Source organism: Pristiophorus japonicus, chromosome 3, assembly GCF_044704955.1.
Source record: "Pristiophorus japonicus isolate sPriJap1 chromosome 3, sPriJap1.hap1, whole genome shotgun sequence".
In the NCBI taxonomy this organism is placed as follows: Eukaryota; Metazoa; Chordata; class Chondrichthyes; family Pristiophoridae; genus Pristiophorus; species Pristiophorus japonicus.
The window spans coordinates 118,086,971-118,108,591 of record NC_091979.1 but is presented as its reverse complement, the minus strand read 5'-3'; the positions used below and the strand labels follow the sequence as shown (position 1 = coordinate 118,108,591).

Here is a 21,621-nt window from a genome sequence, read left to right as displayed (position 1 = left end):
CTAAACCTCTCCGTCTCTCTACCCCTAATTCCTCCTCCAAGATGCTCCTTAAAACCTACCTCTTTGACCAAGCTTCTCGTTACCTGCCCTGATTTCATAGAAAAGGAGCAGTAGTAGGCCATTCGGCCCTTCGAGTGTGCACTGCCATTCAATATGATCATGGCTGATCCTCTATCTCAACACCATATTCCCACTTTTTTCCCATACCCCTTAATGTCTTTTGTTTCTAGAAATCTTATCTATCTCCCTCTTAAATATATTCAGTGACTTGGCCTCCACAGCCTACTGTGGTAGAGAATTCCACAGGTTCACCACTCTGAGTGAAAAAATTTCTCCTCATCTCGGTCCTAAATATCCTACCCCGTATCCTGAGACTGTGACCCCTTGTTCTAGACTTCCCAACTTATTTCAACTTATGCGGCTCAGTGTCAAATTGTTTTGATCTCATAATACTCCTGTGAAGCGCCTTGGGACGTTTCACTACATTAAAGTTTCTATATAAATACAAGTTGTTGTTGTCATGATTTTGAACACCTCTATCAAATCTTCTTCTCTACTCTAAAGGGAACAAATCCCAGCTTCTCCAGTCTCTCCACATAACTGAAATCCCTCATCCTTGGTACCATTCTAGTAAAACTCTCCTGCACCCTCTCCAAGCCCTTGACATCTTTCCTGAAGTGTGGTGCCCAGAATTGAACACAATTTTCCAGCTTGAGGCCAAACCACTGTTTTATAAAGGTTTAGCATAACTTCCTTGCTTTTGTACACTATTTGTCTATTAATAAAGCCAAGGATCCCATTTGCTTTTTTAACAGCCTTTTCAACTTGTCCTGCCACCTTCAAAGATTTTTGGACACACACCCCCAGGTCTCTCTGTTCCTGAACCCCGTTTAAAATTGTACCATTTCGTTCATATTGCCTCTCTTCATTATTCACACTTCTCTGCGTTAAATTTCATCTGCCATGTGTCTGTCCATTTCACTAGTCTGCTTATGTCCTCCTGACCTCTGTTATTATCTTCCTCATTGTTTGCTACATTTTCGAGTTTTGTATCATCTGCAAACTTTGAAATTATGCCCTGTATACCCAAGTCCAGGTCATTAATATATATCAAAAAAAGCAGTGGCCCTAATACCAGCACTGTATACCTCCCTCCAGTCTGAAAAACAACCGTTTACCACTACTCTCTGCTTGCTGACCCTTAGCCAATTTTGTATCCATGCAGTCACTTCTATTTAATCCTATGGGGTTTAATTTTGATAATAAGTCTATATGTAGTACTTGTCAAACGCCTTTTGTATGTCAACTACAACCTCCCTGTTACTTCACCAAAGAACTCAATCAAGTTAATTAGACACGATTTCCCTTTAACAAATGAATGATAACGTTCATATATTAGCCCGTACTTTTCCAAATGCCAATTAATTTTGCCCAGATTATTGGGGGGAATTTTAACCATTTTAAAAAATGGGTGGGTTGGGGGCATGGGAGTAGTTAAAATGTTAAAAATCAGAATCCCGATCACTTCCAGTTTTAACTGAGGCAGGAAAGGAGGTGGCAGCCAACTCACTGCCAGGAGGCGGGCCATCTATTTAAATATTATAATGAGGCTAGTTCCTCTTTAACCTTCATTTTGTGTTTAACTGAAGCTGGTCTGGTTTTGAACACCTCGTAAAGCTCGCCAGCCACAGCAAAGCAAAGACTGCTGCATCCTGAAGGCAAGTGTCTTTACATCAAGCTCCTGGATCCAAGGCCCCTGCCTAACCCACTCCCCCGCAATCAGAGACCCCCCACCCACGAGACCTCTGATCACCCTCACCCTCCCCAGGCTTCCGATTTCCCCCCACGAGGCCTTCCTCCCCCCTCCCTCACCCCTGCCCCCACCCTCCCTCACCCCAGCTACTTTAGGCTACTTAGTGATTTCTATATTTAGAAAATAGGTTAGAAATCCTTAGAGTACAGCATATTGGTAAATCATGGTCCTGCTCTCTAAAATCAACACGGGCTTGTTGCTAATCAGGGCAAAATGTTTGTTGGCGCAATATTTGATTTACAGGTTTCTCAGCAAAGCTTTTCATTGCTGTGTAAATATTAAAAATCATTACATCACAACTTCAGAGCATTTTTTTATGAGGATCATATTTTTCAACTGAGTTTTTAGAGATGTGTATGGTATTTATTAAAATAACCTCAGACAATTACATTGTTTATTTTTGTGTTTATATGTAGTGACATTTCTGTGTTTATATACAGTTCAGAAATAGAGGACTCTTTCACTCCCAAAATATCCAGTTATCTTTATCTTTACACGTATGAAAATTGTCACATTTTCAAGTATATCTTATTGAAATAATGTGCTTACTGTTTACTACTGTAAATCTAACTGAGCAATAACAAGTTTGCGTTCAAGGATAGGGGCCAGTGATGAGATTAGCCATTCAAAAGATTTAATGAAGTAAAATAACCTCTGGTTTTCTAAGAAAATAATTTATCAGTGAAACCTTGTAATCACTTAACAGCAGTAGGTGCCTCTTTTTTTAATTTAAATTATTTAATTAAATATTGTAATTTTTAATTCTCCTTTTTGATTTGTTCTTCACATCTAAGTTATACAGTCAGATGGCCAGATTTTCACACAGGATAAATTGTTAGTGTCTTGATGTTTCCTTGAAATAACTATTATGCAAGTTATTGGAGTTAACAAAGTTTAATCTTAAAGTGCCATAATGTTGTTTTATTATTTTGAATCCTTTTAGACCAAACTCCAACTCCAACTCGTTTCCTTAAGAATTGTGAAGAGGTAGGGTTATTTAATGAGCTTGCAAGTCCGTTTGAAAATGAATTTAAGAAGGCTTCAGAAGATGACATCAAAAAGGTGAATAATATTTTGTGTCTAGGATTTCTTAATGTTGAAACATGATTTCATAGCTACAATTGATACGATTCAACTGAATTTTCAGAAGATGTCCTCTTATAATGTTTTTACAGTGGATCATGTAGCACATGCTTGGAGAATGTATCTTGGAGAACAGCTGTTTTGTGACCTCTTTATAGTGTTGTAGATTATGCTGAAGCAACAATCTGAGTTTAAATCTGAAAGTGTTTATTGCACGACCTTGAAGTTGCATACAATGTATTTGTCATTGATACTAAAATATATCTTAGCTTTATAATTTTTGAAAAGGGATGGACAAAACTCTCGTGGGGGGGAGGGGGTTAACGTGCAAAATGCTATAATTGGAAAAATATTAATTGTGCAATTCATTTGATGTCTCTACTAAATGTAACTGAACTGAAACATTTTCTGGATTCCGGACGACCCCTCCACGGATCGTCCCAGTGTCCAGATTCCAGAACAGTACGGATTCCGGAACTCCGGATTTTCGACGCTGTACCTGTATAATAAACAGTGAGGAGGATAGTGATAGTGACTTCAAGAAGACATAAACAAGCTGATGGAATGGGCGGAAATATGGCAGATTAAATTTAATGCAGAAAAGTCCAAAGTGATACATTTTGGTAGGAAGAGCGAGGAGAGGCAATATAAACTAAAGAGTACAATTCTAAAGGGTGTGTTGGAACCGAGAGACCTGGGGTTATGTGTATACAAATCATTGAGGGTGGCAGGGCAGGTTGAGAAAGTGGTTTAAAAAGCATACGGGAATCCTGGGCTTCATAAATAGAGGCATAGAATATATAAGAACATAAGAAATAGCAGAAGGAGCAGGCCATATGGCCCCTCGAGCCTGCTCTGCCATTTAATACGATCATGGCTGATCTGATCATGGACTCAGGACCACTTCCCTGCCCGCTCTCCATAACCCCTTATTCCTTTATCGTTTAAGAAACTGTCTATTTCTGTCTTAAATTTATTCAATATCCCAGCTTCCACAGCTCTCTGAGGCAGCGAATTCCACAGCTCCATAACCCTCAGAGAAGAAATTTCTCCTCATCTCAGTTTTAAATGGGCGGCCCCTTATTCTAAGATTATGCCCTCCAGTTCTAGTCTCCCCTATCAGTGGAAACATCTTCTCTGCATCCACCTTGTCAAGCCCCGTTATAATCTTATACGTTTCGATAAGATCACCTCACATTTTTCTGAATTCCAATGAGTAGAGGCCCAACCTACTCAACCTTTCCTCATAAGTCAACCCCCTCATCTCCGGAATCAACCTAGTGAACCTTCTCTGAACTGCCTCCAAAGCAAGTATATCCTTTCGTAAATATGGAAACCAAAACTGCATGTAGTATTCCAGGTGTGGCCTCACCAATACCCTGTACAACTGTAACAAGACTTCCCTGCTTTTATACTCCATCCCGTTTGCAATAAAGACCAAGATTCGATTGGCCTTCCTGATCACTTGCTGTACCTGCATACTAACCTTTTGTGTTTCACGCACAGGTAGCCCCAGGTTCCGTTGTACTGCAACACTTGCAATTTTTCTCCATTTAAATAATAACTTGCTCTTTGATTTTCTTCTGCCGAAGTGCCAAGTACAAAAGCAAGGAAGTTATGATGTACCTTTATAAAACACTGGTTCAACTGGAGTATTGTGTCCAATTCTGGGCACTGCACTTTTGGAAGGGTGTGAAAGTCTTAGAGAGGGTGCAGAAAAGATTTACGACAATGGTTCCAGGGATGAGGGACTTTAGTTACGTGGATAGACTGGAGAAGTTGTTCTCCTTAGAGTTGAGAGGAGATTTGATAGAGGTGTTCAATATCACAAGGTGTCTGGACAGAGTAGATAGAGAGAAACTGTTCCCATTGGCAGAAGGGTGGAGAACCAAAGGACACAGACTTAAGATGATTGGCAGAAGAACCAAAGGCGACATGAGGAAAAACTTTTACGCAGCGAGTGATTAGAATCTGGAATGCATTGCCTGAAAGGGTGGTGGAATCAGATTCTATTGTGGCTTTCAAAAGGGAATTGGATAAGTACCTGAGGGGAAAGGAATTGCAGGGCTATGGCGAAAGGGTGAGGGAATAGGACTAGCTGAAGTGCTTTTGCAGAGAGCTGGCACAGGCCTCCTTCTGTGCTGTAACCATTTTATGATTCTATGATTCCAGACCCACAGCAATGTGGTTGGCTCTTAACTACCCAATGAACTGATGTAGCAAGCCACTCAGTTGTGACCACTATCTTCTCGAGGACAATTAGGGATGGGCAATAAATGCTGGCCATCCTGCAAATTAATTTTTTTAAAGTACCGACTGGTGAGCTGCGGGTGCCACTGCTCCAGATGCAGCTCGCTGGTTGCAAAGGAGCAGCAAGATCTCAGATGCTGGCTGAGGGCTGTACGAAAATCTGGGTAATATGGGGGAGGAAATCACAGTCCAATTTTACAAAGGGGCCTGAAACCGACCTGCATATGCAATGAGCCTGACGCCAGTTTCACTGGCACGTCTACTGAGCAACCCGTGTACATACGTTTTTCGCTTGTAAATCGGCCGCAGTGCCATTAAATTTGTAGGCATGTCAGTACTAATTTGTAAAGGCTTTTTTTTTCATGTTTTTCAATAGCAATGTGTTTTATTGCCACAATTAACTGGACTCATCCAAAAGTTGGTCATCTTTATATTATGCTAAGAAATTCTTACCTGAGGACAATAATTCAAGTAGAATGTTTTCTGGCATACTAATTATATATTTATTAAATGAGATTGTATAAATCATTAAAATTAAGTGTTGGAAATTAATATTGATTTTACTTTCCACTTGAAGTCTATTAATTTGTTCTGATTTCATAGATGCCCTTGGACATGTCGCCACTTGCATTACCAGCAATTAGGACTAAAGTGGAGGAAATGCCTACTGTGGAAACAACTCATCAGAATAGCCCCCTGCCTCACCCAGAGTCGACCACCAGTGATGAAAAGGTACTAAGCCAAATTATCAAATTTCTTAAGTTGCAGTTTGAAGCTTTATGAAGAAAGAGAAGATTAATTTATAGAGGGAAAACTGAAGGAAATATAAGACATGTTTCTCATGTATAAGGCGAAGAATTATAGAGTGAATAAATAAAACTGATTTATTAAGGCTGAGGAAAAATATGTTGTGAATGATTTTGCAACTAAATTGCTATATGATATGGGTATATTTGTAAGAATGAAACACAAACTTTTCAAAGACTACATGCAACACATTGACACTGTCCTTCACAGCAACTTAATTTCCAGATGTGTCTTTGGAAATTAGAATGTTTCATTAGGAAAAACCCACATGAAAGAAGTCCTTAGGGATAAAATCATGTACTTCAAGATGTTGCTGACATTAGTAGTTATGGAACAAACCACATGTTCACCACATGGAAATGTGCCCCAGGAAGGATTTGTCAGATGAAATAACTTTGACAGAAACCAGGTTCAGAGGAAGTTGTCGTTTAGATTAGTTTGGTTAATATTGTCTGTATTTGTATTAAATTTGATTTCCAGTTATATATTTTGGCAGCTGATGTAGGAGGAGCATTTTAGTCAGTACCAGACAGTGAACATGTTGAAGACTCTTGAGGCTGTCACTCAGACTCAGGTGAACTTTGCCCATTCTCAGCAGGGCCATTAGCTGAAGAGCCAAGCAGAAGATATTCAATATGATCAGGGAGAGGGAAGAAAAATAACTCCAAAGTTGTTTTGAACCAGAGCTCTTTACAGCTGATCAGAATACATGGATGACAACCATTGAGAGTCTGTATCCCAGACTACCTTGCACTCCTAACTGTAGAAGGATGCGTAATGGGAAGCGACTCAGAAGATAAGTAGAATCAGTCACTCTCCAGTTGCATGAATTCTTGTCCAGATAAAATTTCTATTTTCCTGTAAAAGACAGTATTCTCAGGGTTCAAAATTCAGACAGCTGGGCCAGTAGCAGCAAGATCACTAATGTGCATGAAAAATGATTGGTTAGTACAACATTATGGAAAGTGAAACTTTGTTTGTGTTTCGTTTCTGATTTGGGCATGTTTTAAATTTTTTAAGATTATATTCAAGATTTTTTCATTCAGAAAACGAGCTATAATGAAATGTTCTTTCTGCTGTGTATTTTCAACACTTTTATTTACCAGCTTGTCGGTCTTTTCTGCAGAAGTATCTCTTACACACAGTTAAAATATGATTAAAAAGGTCAACTTTTATGCAATACAATGTATTTGTAATTCAGTAACAGCATAGTTTTTAATGAATATTTTACTTTATCTTTTGATCTGTGCCACACAAGTGGCAGGCAATGACCATCTCCAACAAGAGAGATTTTAACCACCGACCCTTGACATTCAATGGCATTACCATCGTCGAATCCCCCACCATCAACACCCTGACTGTCACCATTGACCAGAAACTTAACTGGACCAGACACATAACTACTGTGGCTACAAGAGGAGGTCAGAGACTGGATATTCTGTGGCGAGTGACTCACCTCCTGACTCCCCAAAGGCTTTCCACCATCAACAAGGCACAAGTGAGGAGTGTGATGGAATAATCTCCACTTACCTGGATGAGTGCAGCTCCAACAGCACTCAAGAAGCTTGACACCATACAGGACAAAGCAACCTGCTTGTTTGGCACCCCATGCATCACCTTAAATATTCACTCCCTCCACCACTGGCGCACCGTGGCTACAGTGTACCATCTACAAGATGCACTATTGGGATCACCAAGACTTAAAAACACAAGAACATAAGATATAGGAGCAGGAGTAGACCATTTGGCCCCTCAAGGCTGCTCTACCATTCAATAAGATCATGGCTGATCTACCTCAACTCCACTTTCCTGCACTATCCCCATAGCCATTGATTCTCTTACTATCCAAAAATCTATTGATCTCTGTCTTGAATATATTCAACGACTGAGCCTCAACAGCCCTCTGAGGTAGAGAATTCCAAAGACTCAACACCTTCTGAGTGAAGACATTTCTCCTCATCTCAGCAGTCCTAAATGGCCGACCCCTTATTCTGAGACTGTGACCACTGTTTCTAGACTCCCCAGCCAGGGGAAACATCCTTCCTGAATCTACTCTGTCAAGCCCTGTAAGAATTTTTTATGTTTCAATGAGATCACCCACCTCTCATTCTTCTAAACTCTCGAGAATATTGGCCTAGTCTACTCAATCTCTCCTCATAGGACACCCCCCCTCCACCCCATTCCAGGAATTAGTCTGGTGAATCTTTGTTGCACTCCCTCGATGGCAAGTATATCCTTCCTTAGATAAGGAGACCAAAACTGTACGCAATACTCCAGGTGTGGACTCACCAGGGCCCTATATAATTGCAAGTAGACGTCTTTACTCTTATACTCAAATTCTCTTGTAATAAAAGCCAACATAACATTTGCTTTCTTAATTGCTTGCTGTACCTGCATGTTAACTTTTAGTGATTCGTGTACAAGCACACCCAGGTCCTTCTGAACATCAACATTTCCCAATCTGTCGCCATTTTCTATTTTTCCTACCAAAGTGGATAACTTCACATTTCTCCACATTATATTCCATTTGCCATGTTTTTGCCCACTCACTTAGCCTGTCTATATCCCCTTGAAGTCTCTTTGCATCCTCCTCACAACTTACACACCCACCAAGCTTGCTATCACCAGCAACCTTGGATATATTACATTTGATCCCCTCATCCAAATCATTGATATAGATTGTGAACAGCTGAAGCCCAAGCACTGATCCTTGCCGTATCCCACTAGTTACAATCTGCCAATCTGAAAATGACCCGTTTATTCCTACTCTGTTTTCTGTCTGCTAACCAATTCTCAATTCATGCTAGTACATTACCCCCAATCCCATGAGCCCTAATTTTGTTTAATAACCTCTTGTGTGGCACCTTATCGAATGCCTTCTGAAAATCCAAATACACCACATCCACTGGTTCCCTCTTATTTATTCTGCCAGCTACAACTTCAAAAAACTCAGATTTGTCAAATATGATTTTCCTTTCATAAATCCATGTTGACTTTGCCCAATCCTATTATTATTTTCTCAGTGCCCTGTTACCATGTCCTTAATGAACGATTCTAGCATTTTCCCTACTACTAATGTCAGGTTAACTGGTCTGTAATTCCCCGTTTTCTCTCTTCCTCCTTTCTTAAATAATGGGGTTACATTTGCTACCTTCCAATCCACGGGAACCGTTCTAGAATCTGTGGAATTTTGGAAGTCGTGGGTTTGGGAGGTGCTTCTTCGACAGCACCTCCCAAACCCATGACCTCTACCATGTAGAAGGACAAGGGCAACAGGCTCGTGGAAACACCTATCATCTCCAAGTCCCACTCCAAGGCACACACCATCCTGACTTGGAAATATATCGGCGTTCCTTTATCATTGCTGGATCAGAATCTTGGACTTCCTCCCCAACAGCACCGTGGGAGTACCTTCACCACACGGACTTCTACAGTTCAGGAAGGCGGCTCACCACCACCTTCTCGAGGGCAATTAGGGTTAGGCAATAATTGCTGGCCTTGCCAACGATGCCCACATCCCATAAATGAATTTTTAAAAACATGCTCCACATCCTGGCCAAAAGGATATAGTTGACCTACTCCCAGCCATTTACCAATCCCAGTCTCTAACCAGCCACTTTGTAGTACGAGAAAGCAGGAAGGGAGTCTCTCATATTGTGTCTGATCTCAATTTGATACCTCACTGCAACAGTACATAGAGATCGGGCATCTTGTTTTTTGGGCTAGTGCACAATATTAAAGCAACGAGAACCCGATGCAGCTGAAGGATGACTGATTTTACTTCACACTTTGAGTTGCTACCATCACGGACTGTCCCTCTGAAACAATGCAGTTTTAAATCTCCAGTAGGAAGGCATACAATTTTCCTATAAGAAAAATTCACCTTTTTATTGTGGTATAAAATATTTCTCCTTTGTAAGAAAGTTGTCATATTAAATTTAAGCACTGAACTTCACTGTTAAATGATCAATCTCTGCAGCAAAGGAAAAAGATATATAGGACTGAGATTTATTACAACATAAATCATTGGAAACATTTAGCAATCATCAGTTAAAATGAAAATTACTGAATATAACTAGTCTTTTTTTATATTTTTATTAGGTACCCAAGAAAGTACATTCAAATTTCTGAAGCTGTCATACATATAGATGTACATTCACATATATTTTATGAAGCCATTGCATAATTAAGAGTACATAGATATATTTTATGATGTCATTGTATACAGAGGTGTGCAGTCACCTACACCATTTATGAGTGTGTAGATTGGATAGTTTCTGAAGTCATGATGCCTGCAAGAGGAATATATTACCACATCCAGGCTTCTTAGAATGAGTGTGCATGCACTGAAAATGATGCAAGGTGAATGCATCTTCTTGCAGCTAACAATAAGGGATGTACTAGTCTTCTCGTTGTGCTGAGAGCACTTCCTCTCCAGTGGGCAACACTAAACTGGGTTCCCTAGAATCGTGAGACCAGCTATGTTCCTAGTAATTGCTGATGAAGGGACATGACCAAAATATATGGATGATGTTGCCCCTCTGGGTGCAGCTTCTCCAGCAGTCACCTGGTATGGAGGTATGAAATTTGTTGAGTTTGTGCAGGATATATTATGTATGCTTTTAAATGGCCTTGTTGCATTTTGCTGCATTGGTGGTGACCCCATGCCCCTTGTCATTACTCCTTTAATAGTTGGCCTACAGTCTTGTTCCAGACTCCCTTCAGGCTTTCTATTCTGTCCATGGTCATGAAGGTAAGAATGATACACAGGATGATGATGTATCCAAAAGAGACTGTTAGAGAGTGGAGAAAGATTTCCAAGGCAGTAGGCTTACACTGAGGTCTGCAAAGTATTATAGGGTTCTAGATGTAGATAGTATTTGTCATGTTGGGTCAGGTGAAATTTATCAACTGACAGAGGCAAGGGCATAATCTGACTCTCATAGGGGAGCTGACTGAAGCTGGTGATCCTTTTCTTATGTCAAGTTCTGCATCCAGCTGAGGTGAATTATCCATGGAGCTCCCCACTGTGCTGAATTGGAAAAAGGGTTGGTAGAATGTTGGGATCTTTAAGACCGCCCAGACTGAGAGAGTTATAGCGACGGTAGCGTGTTTTTAGCCTTCTATTGGTCTCTTCTGAGGGTGTATGAATGTAGGCTGTGCAGGGGAGGATGGGAGTGTGATCCTGGCTTCTTTTCCCAGCTGCAGATTATGTTGGGAGTACTAGGAGCAAGGTCACAATCACTTGGTTTCAGCTGCCCTGTAATAGTATTTCAAAATTGAGAGCCAAGTCTCCTTCTTGTTTTTGGAGCTGGGGGCATTTGAGGCGTATTGACAACCTTTTGCTTCCCTCCCTAGAGGAACTTTAAGATGTGACTGTACATGTCACATAATGTGCTGGTATCTCCACAGATGCACTTGAAATGAGTAGAGAAGAGGGGAGAGACATGACGCCCGATCCCAACGTGTCACTTTACTATGTTCATCCAATGTTCCCTCTAAGCGCTGCTGTGCAGTAATGGGAAAGGTCACTGGCTTCTCCATTGTAAATACTGCGCATGCACGGAAATTTAAAGAGACCATGCACTAAAAGAATCAGGCCGCCCAGAACAAAGCGCAGCTTACAGGGAACATTGTGCTCATCCTAATATTTTATTTTTGTAACTTAAAAAGCTCTCCTCTCCCATGAATTTCCTATTTTTACATGCATTGTGTGTCAAAGCACATTCTAAAAACCTATGCCAGAGGAATTTATTGAGAGATCTTGAACTCTTTCTTTAAAACATCTCTCCATTATTTCCTCTTCCTTTCCCTCTGACTTCCCCAAAACTGTGTCCAGCAATTCCATTGAAAATTTCTGTTTATCTGAGTACAATATAGTGGGGCAGACCTGAATCAGATGGGTAGGCTGACAATGGGATGGTAACCAAGAAAACAGTTCGAGCAAAAGTCGACTTTTGATTTTAAGGTTTTATGGTATTTTCACCATTAAAAATGATTTCCTGCTATTTTTTAAATTTAAAAACAGAAAGTGCTACCTGAAAATAAAAAGCTAGGTTAGCGTTTGGGCATAGCTCTTTTGCAAAACTGACATTCTTTCAGCAGAACTATAGAATTAGTTATTTTTGCAGTTTTCTCTCATTTACAATTATTTTCTTTTTATCTTCCTGTCTTATATTAGATCCTTTTGAAGATGCATGTGCTTATAACTGAGTGTCATTATTCCAAAACATAAAAAAGCTATACTGGAGCTTTCAAAGGAACAGCCGATTCATTCCCCACTTCAGCATATCTGATTAGAAGCATGATCAAGGCTAAACTCATTTGTGTTTAAAACACAAAAGGCTTTAACATTATTGTTTTAAAAGCACAGAACTGCCTGCTGCTGTAAGCATGAAATGTTTGAGTGCATTTCTCTGAATATCTATAGCAATTTGTAGCATAGGAATTGTCATCAATCAACTTAACCAACAAAGTTTATGGAGTTTGTGTCTTACATGACTGACCAGAAAGATAATTTGAACTTGTGTGCTAAAGGGTATAATCAGTGTTGTGGGAATTGCAAAAACAAGAAGTTTGAGAGATGGAGAAGTACTGAACCAGGATAGTTGGAGAGAAGCAAAGATAGGATAAAAGTAAATATCGAGATATGAAAGTGACAGAAATAGTTTTGCCTTTTCGAAGGCTCACTATTAATAATTTATCTTTCTCAGAAAGTTGAAAAATTTGGAAACATTGATGACAATACAGAAAAGACTTTTTGGAACAAATGGGTTTCGAGGACAAAATGGATCTCTTGTTCCATGCTTTCTTATGATCTTGTGTTACGCAAAGGGAAAAGATGGTAAATTAAACTAAATAAACTAAAGAACGAGGGAGTGTGCATACAAAAAATTATAAGAACATTTTTTACAATTTTTTTTCCCTCACTCTGAAATGTGTTTTATATACTTGGTGTCATTAGAGCTTGTAGGAGCAACTGTAAGAACAAATATTGATTACTAAGAGAACAAAATGTCCAGAGAGTTTGTACTGCTGTACCAAAGGGCAAATTGTCGCATTCTTGTGACCATTCTAACTCTGGTTCGACAGATGATTACTAACTCTTCATTTGAAATTTTAATACAAGGGGCACTATCTGGGGAAGAATTGCACAGGCAAGAAAAATTCCACTGCTATGGGCAATTGGGTACAGAAGTACCTTAGACACTGATGTTTGATCCTGCAACTTGGATTCAAATCTAGCCAAAACTGATGTGATGTAAGTATCTGTTGGCTTTAAGGATCCTACAATATGTTTAAGCAGCCTCAATCCAATTCTAGTCTGCCTGCATCCACAACAAAGAACTGTCCTCAATGCAGCATTAACTCATATTAATCTCACTTGGGCTGTTTTTGGAAATGGGAAACTTTAAACACTGGTACAGTAAGGATTGCTCTTCTGAGCTTGGGGAAGAATTCAGGGAATTTTACTCTGCATCAACCACGTAATATCTGGCCTGAGAATGATTGATGCTGGTGTAAGGTATCTTCACCTTAATGAGCATAAAATTAACAGTATTTTAACAAATCACACTTTTGATTGATGTAAAATGTTGCAGTGAAGGTACAGTAGTTTTTACGTTCCTTGTATAAAAAATTGAGGGCAGGCATCAACTTTCTAAAAGCTACTCCCCTCATAATCATGCAGGTATTCCAGTCACGTGTGCAACATTGGCCTGGAATTTGCGGTCAGTGGAAAAGCAAAGGTGTTTACCACTGGCCCCGAGGTAAGCTTCTCACAAAGATCTCGCGATCTCTGTGTCGAGAAGTTCGGGTTTTCCGACATGTAGTTCAAATCAGTGTAGTATAGTGGGAATTCCATACTGTGAGCAGTTGTGATATCACCAACCTGTCTAAGCAACCAATCAAAACACAGAATTCTCACAGACAGTGAACCATGAAGTGAGTAAGCTCTAAACATTCCAGCTTTTAAAAAAAATATTAGAGCAAACAAAACAAAGATTGGGGCTCTCGCATGGGGAAAAAGCAAACCTGAAATAAAGATGAACAAACTTTTTATTTTAATATAAAAAAAATGTAAAGTTTCTTAATTTTTATTTGTATTATAATGGATGAATTTGATACGACACAAAATTAAAATTAGTTTTTCCATGCCATTACCTTTGTTTAGCAGTCAATATGCTTTTAAAACCCCAGTTACACCTAATCCCTTTGGATCTAACTTTTAGTGGGAAATTTAACAGTGTAATTACTGTGGAAGAGTCGAAGTTTTCATCAGTTTGCATGATTTGAGAGATTTCGCTGATTGCCGGCTCTGAGGGTGGGGTGGAGGATGGGGGAGGTTCACAGCGCAGCCTGTGGAGGAGCAGTGAATGACAGACCGCAACTTCGATTTCCGCATTAGGCTGCGCATACACTAAATCCTGAAGTTGCAGTCAGTTTCAAAGGCTGCCAGTTCGCCGTCATCAGGATCCCAAATTCTGGGCCTTTGTGGATAATGGGCTCTGAGTTTGGGGTTCTTGTAGAAGAAAGATGGGTGGGCAAGAGGATTGAGCAATTTACTGACTTGGCTATCTCTCCACCGAAGTAACAAAACATTCAGTTTGTATTTCTTTCAACCAATGCCAAAACTGCCCTTGTCAAAAAATTACCAAAAAGTTACCAATGACTCCCAGTGTGATTATGACTGTGATAAGTTAGCCTACTTTTCCCTCCTCCCTCTGTCCATAGCCTTAAAAACAATAAACCATTCTAACCATCTCCACCTCTACAGCACTGGACTTTCATGGTTCCATTCCTATCTGTTCTAATATAAGCAGCACATCTCCTGCAATGACATCTGTTCCTGTGGCTGGAAGATTACCATGGCCTCTCCTATTCCTCATTATTATGCTGCCTCTCCACAGTGTTATTCACAAACATCTTTCCACCATCATGCTCAAATCTATGACTTATTGTGAGTCCAACTGCGTATCTGACATCAAGACATGGATAAGCTAAACGCTAAACATTGGCAAGACAAATCTATCCTTTTGGTTCTTGCCAGAAACTCCACCTGCTTGTCCTTGATTCCATATCTCTCCCTGGCTGCTTGTTTAGGTTAAATCTGCTGATACGCTTTCTCAATATCTTGCTTGCCCCTGAGCTAAACTGGTACTTCTTTACCAATCTCAATTTGAAAATCTTCAGAGCAACAGAAACATGGGCGCCAATATTAATCTGAAGGCAGCTTCTGTGCAGGGGGGGTGGAATTGTGTGGGGGAAACTGCAATCTCAACTCAATTGTACCAATTAATTTTGATTTCCAGGATTTGCATCTCCCAAGCTGCATACCGGACGTGATGTGCACCCGCATAACGCAATTTCGGCTGTATTTAAAGGGACAGTCCACAAATGGAAATTGGAGGTGTTCAGGATGGATGGTGGACCTAGGGTTAGGGAGGAGCCCAGATTTAGTGACACGTCGCTGGAATTACTGTTGGGTGCAGTTGGGAGGAGAAGGAACGTACTTTTCCCCAGCAGTGGGAGGAAGAAACCTGCTGCTGTCACCAAGAAGGCGTGGTTGGAGGTAGCTGGCGAGGTTAGCAGCAGAAGCTTTGTGCCCAGGTCATGGAGGCAATGTATGAAGCAGTTTACTAACCAGGTCAGGAAAAGTGCATACATTTGCTGATTCAACTACAACCTGGGCTTTAAGCCCCCCCCCCCACTCTTTCACTCTGTCTTGTTAAGCGTTCTCCATCACATCACTCCGCACACCCACTCAACTTTCAGCAAAACCAAGCCTTCACTTTGTATACACTTCATCACTTCCCCATTTATTCATCCACCATTGTCACTCACCCCAATCCTTATGCAAGATGATCCATGTGTCTCATAGTCGCCCTTACTGAATGTACTGCATCCATCGAGTGAAAACATCACTATCACTCACTCACAGGTCTGTATTTTCGTCCCTTGTAGAAGAGAGCGTAGAACGCAAGGGAAAGGGACAGAATTTGGAGGTGGGCTGCCACAACGAGTCCAGCTCACAGATGCAGAGGAGGATGTCGTAGAGATAAGTAGCACATCTGTGTCCCTCTAAATCGGAGATCGCAGCCAGCTGGTGACAGAATTACAAATATGCTGACTTTATTTCATCAATGACTGACTGATGAGACTGAGTATGGTTGATTGTCAAAATTATGACTTTACTGCGACTAATTCATATCCCATTCTTTTGTCTTCCAGTTCCTTCATGCATACAGCAAGTGTGCAGGACCTTCATGAGGACGATTTCTGAGGGTGCACCGTCACAGATGCACAGCCATGCACCTGTGCAGATACACGCACTTCAGTGGGTCGATTTATTTAGTTGGGTTTTCACCTGGTGATTCACACCTCACAAGCGAGCACGAGCAAGACACTGGTGGCAGGGGCAGCTGTGGAGAGTTTGCTGTGGGGGTGTGGGGGTGTGGGGCACAATCCTCTCCAAGCTCTGCTCAGGTGGATACAGTTGCTGAACCTCGGGGGCTATCGTTGAGAAGGAGAATGCTAGAGGTGCATTAACAATTTAGCCAGTTGCCATACACACTCTCCACAATAGTGGAGAGGATGGTTGAGTCCAACTTGATCAATAGTGGATGGGCGGCGCAGGGAATTGCGAGACTGTCTGCCATGGAGAGAGAGTCTGCCTTCATGGAGATTCAGCAATGCTCTTAAATTAGTCCATGCAGACCCTAACCACGGCCGTGCAGACTTAGGATGGCAACATGTCTGCTGCCTTAAATAGGATGACAGATACCTTATCTGTGGCCTTACAATGCGCCACTGATCGTCACCAATCTGGTCTGCAGCTGAATGGGAGGAGTGATGTGGCACTGGCCCAGTAGAGGGATTGTGGCGAAAGGGGACATGGAGCTCTACTCAAAGCGCTCTCACTTCTCACTTGTTGCCTCCCGCCGCAGCCAGTACCCAACATGTTGTCTTATCTACCTATGGCCCTCCACAGGTGCAGATGGAGCTGACTTTGGCAGGGCTCTCAACGACTCCAAAACGCAGAGGTCATAGACCAAAAGCATTTTAACTGACAGGGCAGGAATCTGAGCATCCTGCCTCTACCTCTGCTGGAGGCACATGATATGCACCATGTAGAAGCGGTAGGAAGCACAAGTTGAAGAAATTGTAATTTTCCTTCTTTTTATAATACCATATAACATTTACTTATTACCACAACTACCATTTTAAAAAGTACTTGGAAATGCACTTGAAGTGCCATAACCTACAGGGCTATGGACCAAGAGCTGAAAAGTGAGATTAGGCTGGATAGATCTTTTTATGCCAATGGGCCGAATGGCCTCCTTCTGTGCCGTAAATTTCTATGAACCCATGTCTTGCCCATTATTGCGTCCCTGAGGGCCGACTCGCCCTTTCACTTGTTTCATGATGAATGTCAATTCATGACGGGACCCATTGGGCGGATGTGCAATATGTGGATGAGTGGTTGAAGGATTGTTTAGTGTAAAGGGGACGGAGTGGGGGTTTTGGTGCTGTTGGTGGGAGCGAACCGCAGGATTTCATTTGTTACCTTGCACACCAGGTAAACCTTTGCGATATTAGGGCAGCAATTTAAGCAGCTGATCTGGTGATGGTTGCCCTATCTTCATCCTTCTCCTCCTCTTGCTCCTCCTTCTCTAGGTTCTCCTCATCTGCGTGATAAGCCCCATCGTCCTCCTCCACCTACAAACCTCTCTCCTGTGCACGTGCTGATCCCACCACAGCACATTGTCGCTGCATTGGATGGTAATGGTCTTATTCTTCTGAAGTGCTGTCAAACACCCAAAACGCCTCCCATCCTGATCTTGTCAATTTGAAATCCTCTAAGGTTGAAAAAAGATGTATCCATACAAGCACTCTCTGCCAAACATTTGCCAGAGAGAACTGAGACAACAGCTGCAATAAATGAGGTTTTATTTAGTTGGGACAAGATAAGTTTAAATACCAACCTGAACTGCTGCTTAAACTCACCTCTGTTTCCCTGGTTAGTTTTCCGAGCCCCGGGAATCCCGCCCTGCTTAAGAAAAATTTGAAGCCAAGTTAAAACTATTTTAAAATACTCAATACCGTCGCCTAAGACCATTAATTGCACCAAAAAGAAGCTCCCTGCATTTAGTTAGGAAATCCCCAACTTAGGCGACTAGGTTTCTTGTCGCCATCCAAACGTGCCTCCGTTAAACCTGGAAGTGGATGTGTTGGACCCTCGTTGCGCTCCTGCTCTAAAAATTAATCGCCCACCTGTTGTTGGGGATTAAAAGTCCCCCCATAAGGAAGGGGAAGAAAATTGAACTATATAGAAATGTGGACAAATGAATAAAGAAAAGAGACAGAGTAAATGAGAAAAAAGGAAATTAGTAAAGAAACATTTCTGATATACCATGAAATGGGCTGGACATAAATTCACTATCTCCTGAGAAATACCACAGGCCTCAGGCACACATACAACCCAGCGATATATCTAAATAACAATTTGCACATTATGTCCTGTTCAACTTTTCTAGAAGTAAGCATTTGTACTGGAAACAAACTTTAAAAATACTATAAGTGCTTCCATGGCACTATAGAAGTAGAATCATGGCACAAAAATTGTAGGAATACCGTAAATTAGATTTTTTTACCTCACCCTTCAGGTCACATTATTTCTGCGCCACAAATTGCTTGAAATGTGAATTGATAATGGAGCAGTGACACCAGTTGGCCATCTGGGACTTTGTAAATTTCTGTGCCAATAGTCTAACCCTTAATCAATTAAATTTAAGGATAGAGAAAGCAACAGAGCGAACAGAGAAGGAAATTGGGTGAATTAGAGCCAAATTAGACACAGGAAGAGAAATAAAGAGAGAGAAAAAAGATTGGATTAAGAGAAAAATAAGAAAAAATATATACTACATTTTAAAAAAAAACCTCCAAGAACAATTTACTACCTGCAAGAGTGATACTCCATAGTTTCAATTGTTCCCTTTCTGGGCCTCCAAGTGTAATAAATCACATCATTAACAGGGTCCTTAGGACATGAAATACCAGCCCTAAATGGCTGTGGTGAGAGTCATTCATATTTACAGTGCAAATCCAGTAATTTCTTGACACTCGAGGAGGTTGACGGTGAGCTCTTGTTTTCACAAGGCTAATGGCAGGGTGACACAAGTCGTCCAGCAATTGTGGCAATTCACAATTCATGACGTATCTCTGAGAGATCAAAAGATATAAGATAATGAGGGGGCTTGAGAAGGTGGATGCAGAGAGGATATTTCCACTCATAGGGGAAACTAAAACTAGGGGACATGGTCTCAAAATAAAGAGCTGCCCATTTAAAACAGATGAGGAGGAATTTCTTCTCTCAGAGGGTTGTAAATCTGTGGAATTCTCTGCCCCAGAGAGTTGTAGAGGCTGGGTCATTGAATATAGTTAAGACGGAGATTGACTGACTTTTGAGCGATAAAGGAATAAAGAGTAATGGGGAGCGGGCAGGGAAGTGGAGCTGAGTCCATGATCAGATCATCCATGATCTTATTAAATGGTGGAGCAGGCTCGAGGGGCCATATAGCCTACTCTTGCTCCTATTTCTTATGTTCTTATGTTCTTACTCGCCATGAATTGCTGTTTTTTTTCATGCACTAATAAGAACATAAGAATTAGGAGCAGGAGTAGGCCATTCGTCCCCTCGAGCCTGCTCCGCCATTCAATAAGATCATGGCTGATCCACCTCAATTCCACTTTCCTGCACTATCCCAATATCCCTTGATCCCTTAATATTCAAAATTCTTTCGATCTCTGTCTTGAATATACTCAACGACTGAGCATCCACAGCCCTCTGGGGTAGAGAATTCCAAAGACTCAACACCCTCTGAGTGAAGACATTTCTCCTCATCACAGTCCTAAATGACCGACCCTTTATTTTGAGACTGCGACCTCTGGTTCTAGACACACCAGCCAAGGGGAAAAATCTCTCAGCATCTACCCTGTCAATTCCACTCAGAATCTTGTATGTTTCAATGAGATTACCTCTCATTCTTCTAAACTCTAGAAAATACAGGCCCAGTATACTTAATCTCTCCTCATAGGACAATCCCCTCATCCCAGGAATCAGCCTGGTGAACCTTTGTTGCACTCCCTCTATGGCAAGTAAATCTTTCCTTCGGTAAGGAGAGCAACACTGTACACAATACTCCAGGTGTACGGTCTCACCAGGGCCCTATATTGCAATAAGACATCTTTATTCATACTCAAATCCTCTTGTAATAAAGGCCAACAACATATCATTTGCTTTCTTAATTGCTTGCTGTAACTGCATGTTAACGTTCAGTGTTTCGTGTACAAGGACACCTAGGTCCCTCTGAACACCAACATTTACCAATCTCCCACCATTGAAAAAAAACTCTGCTTTTTTATTTTTCCTACCAAATAACTTCACATTTCCCCATATTATGGGCTCAAGTTTCGGCTCAAGTTGCTCCTATTTTTTTGGAGCAACTAGTTTAGAATGGAGTATCTTAGAAATTGCAATTCTCGGCATTTAGTTTGCTCCAGTTCTAGTGAGTTAGAATAGTTTCGTTTTAGAACAGTTTTTTTTTCAAAAGGGAGCGTTACCAGCCACTTACGCCTGTTTTGCAAGTTTAGGCAACTTAATCCAAACTAACTTAGAATGGAGTAAGTAGATTTTTGTACGCTCAGAAAAACCTTGTCTACACTTTATAAATTAGGCGTAGGGAACGAGAGATAGGGGAGTGGGAAGGGAAGTTTACAAGCATTAAACACTTCACTTTTACAAATAAAAAGTGATCATCAATAATAAATGATAAATAAATCAATAAATCAACCAATAAATCAATAAAAAAATTAAAAAAATAAAACAATAAAAAATTAAAAATAAAAAAAATCAATAAATAAAAAATTAAGTTTCTACCTACTGCAGCACCAGGAGCCTTCCAACAGCGTGCTAGGACGGGGGCCTCCCCAGGAGATGCCAGTCGGGCGGACCCCGCCGCCGACCAGCACTTCGGGCGAGCCCTGCCGCCAACCAGCACTTCGGGCGGGCCCCGCTGCCGACCAGCATTTTGGGCGGGGCCCGCCGGTGACCAGCACTTGGGCGGGGCCTGCCCCCAACAGACAACGGACTGCCGCCCAGAACTTCAGGCGGGCCCTGCCGCTGACGCCGAGGACTTCGTGCGGGGCCCACCCCCAGCGAGATGCCAGGCGGGCCGCCGCAGAAGAAATAAGTACTGTCAGGCCACTTGGCCCGGGTTAGAGCGATGTCTCTTCGGCCAGGGATAGGGTCGTCACCCGGAGACAGGATGCGCTGGGAAGGCCAGGAGCTACTGCGCACGCGTGCAGCCTCCACTGCGCATGCGCGCAGCTGTCGGCATTATTTTTGGTGCAGGGCTATAGCTCTGTCCCCAGCAGCTCCTGTTGCCCTGCTCCGAGCTGGAAATGGCCCTACAGATATCGGAAAATCCCGAGGTAAGTATTTGGTGTTTTTTTCAGTTCTACAAATTAGGTGGGCCTCTCCGATATGCGCCGTTCTAGCGGGGGTCCAAAACTTGAGCCCTATATTCCATTTGCCATGTTCTTGCCCACTCACTTAGCCCGTCTATATCCCCTTGAAGTCTCTTTGCATCCTCCTCACAACTTACACG

General features: G+C 41.5%; 1 protein-coding gene across 1 annotated transcript in view; it reads left to right on the top strand.

The window, feature by feature from the left end:
* The window catches only part of atf2 (activating transcription factor 2), a 158,543-nt gene that overhangs the window by 59,768 nt on the left and 77,154 nt on the right, over positions 1–21,621 (top strand). Inside the window, exons 4-5 of the mRNA XM_070875749.1 lie at positions 2,757–2,875; positions 5,750–5,878. Coding sequence (XP_070731850.1) covers positions 2,757–2,875; positions 5,750–5,878 — 248 coding nt within the window. The remainder of the gene's footprint in view (positions 1–2,756; positions 2,876–5,749; positions 5,879–21,621) is intronic.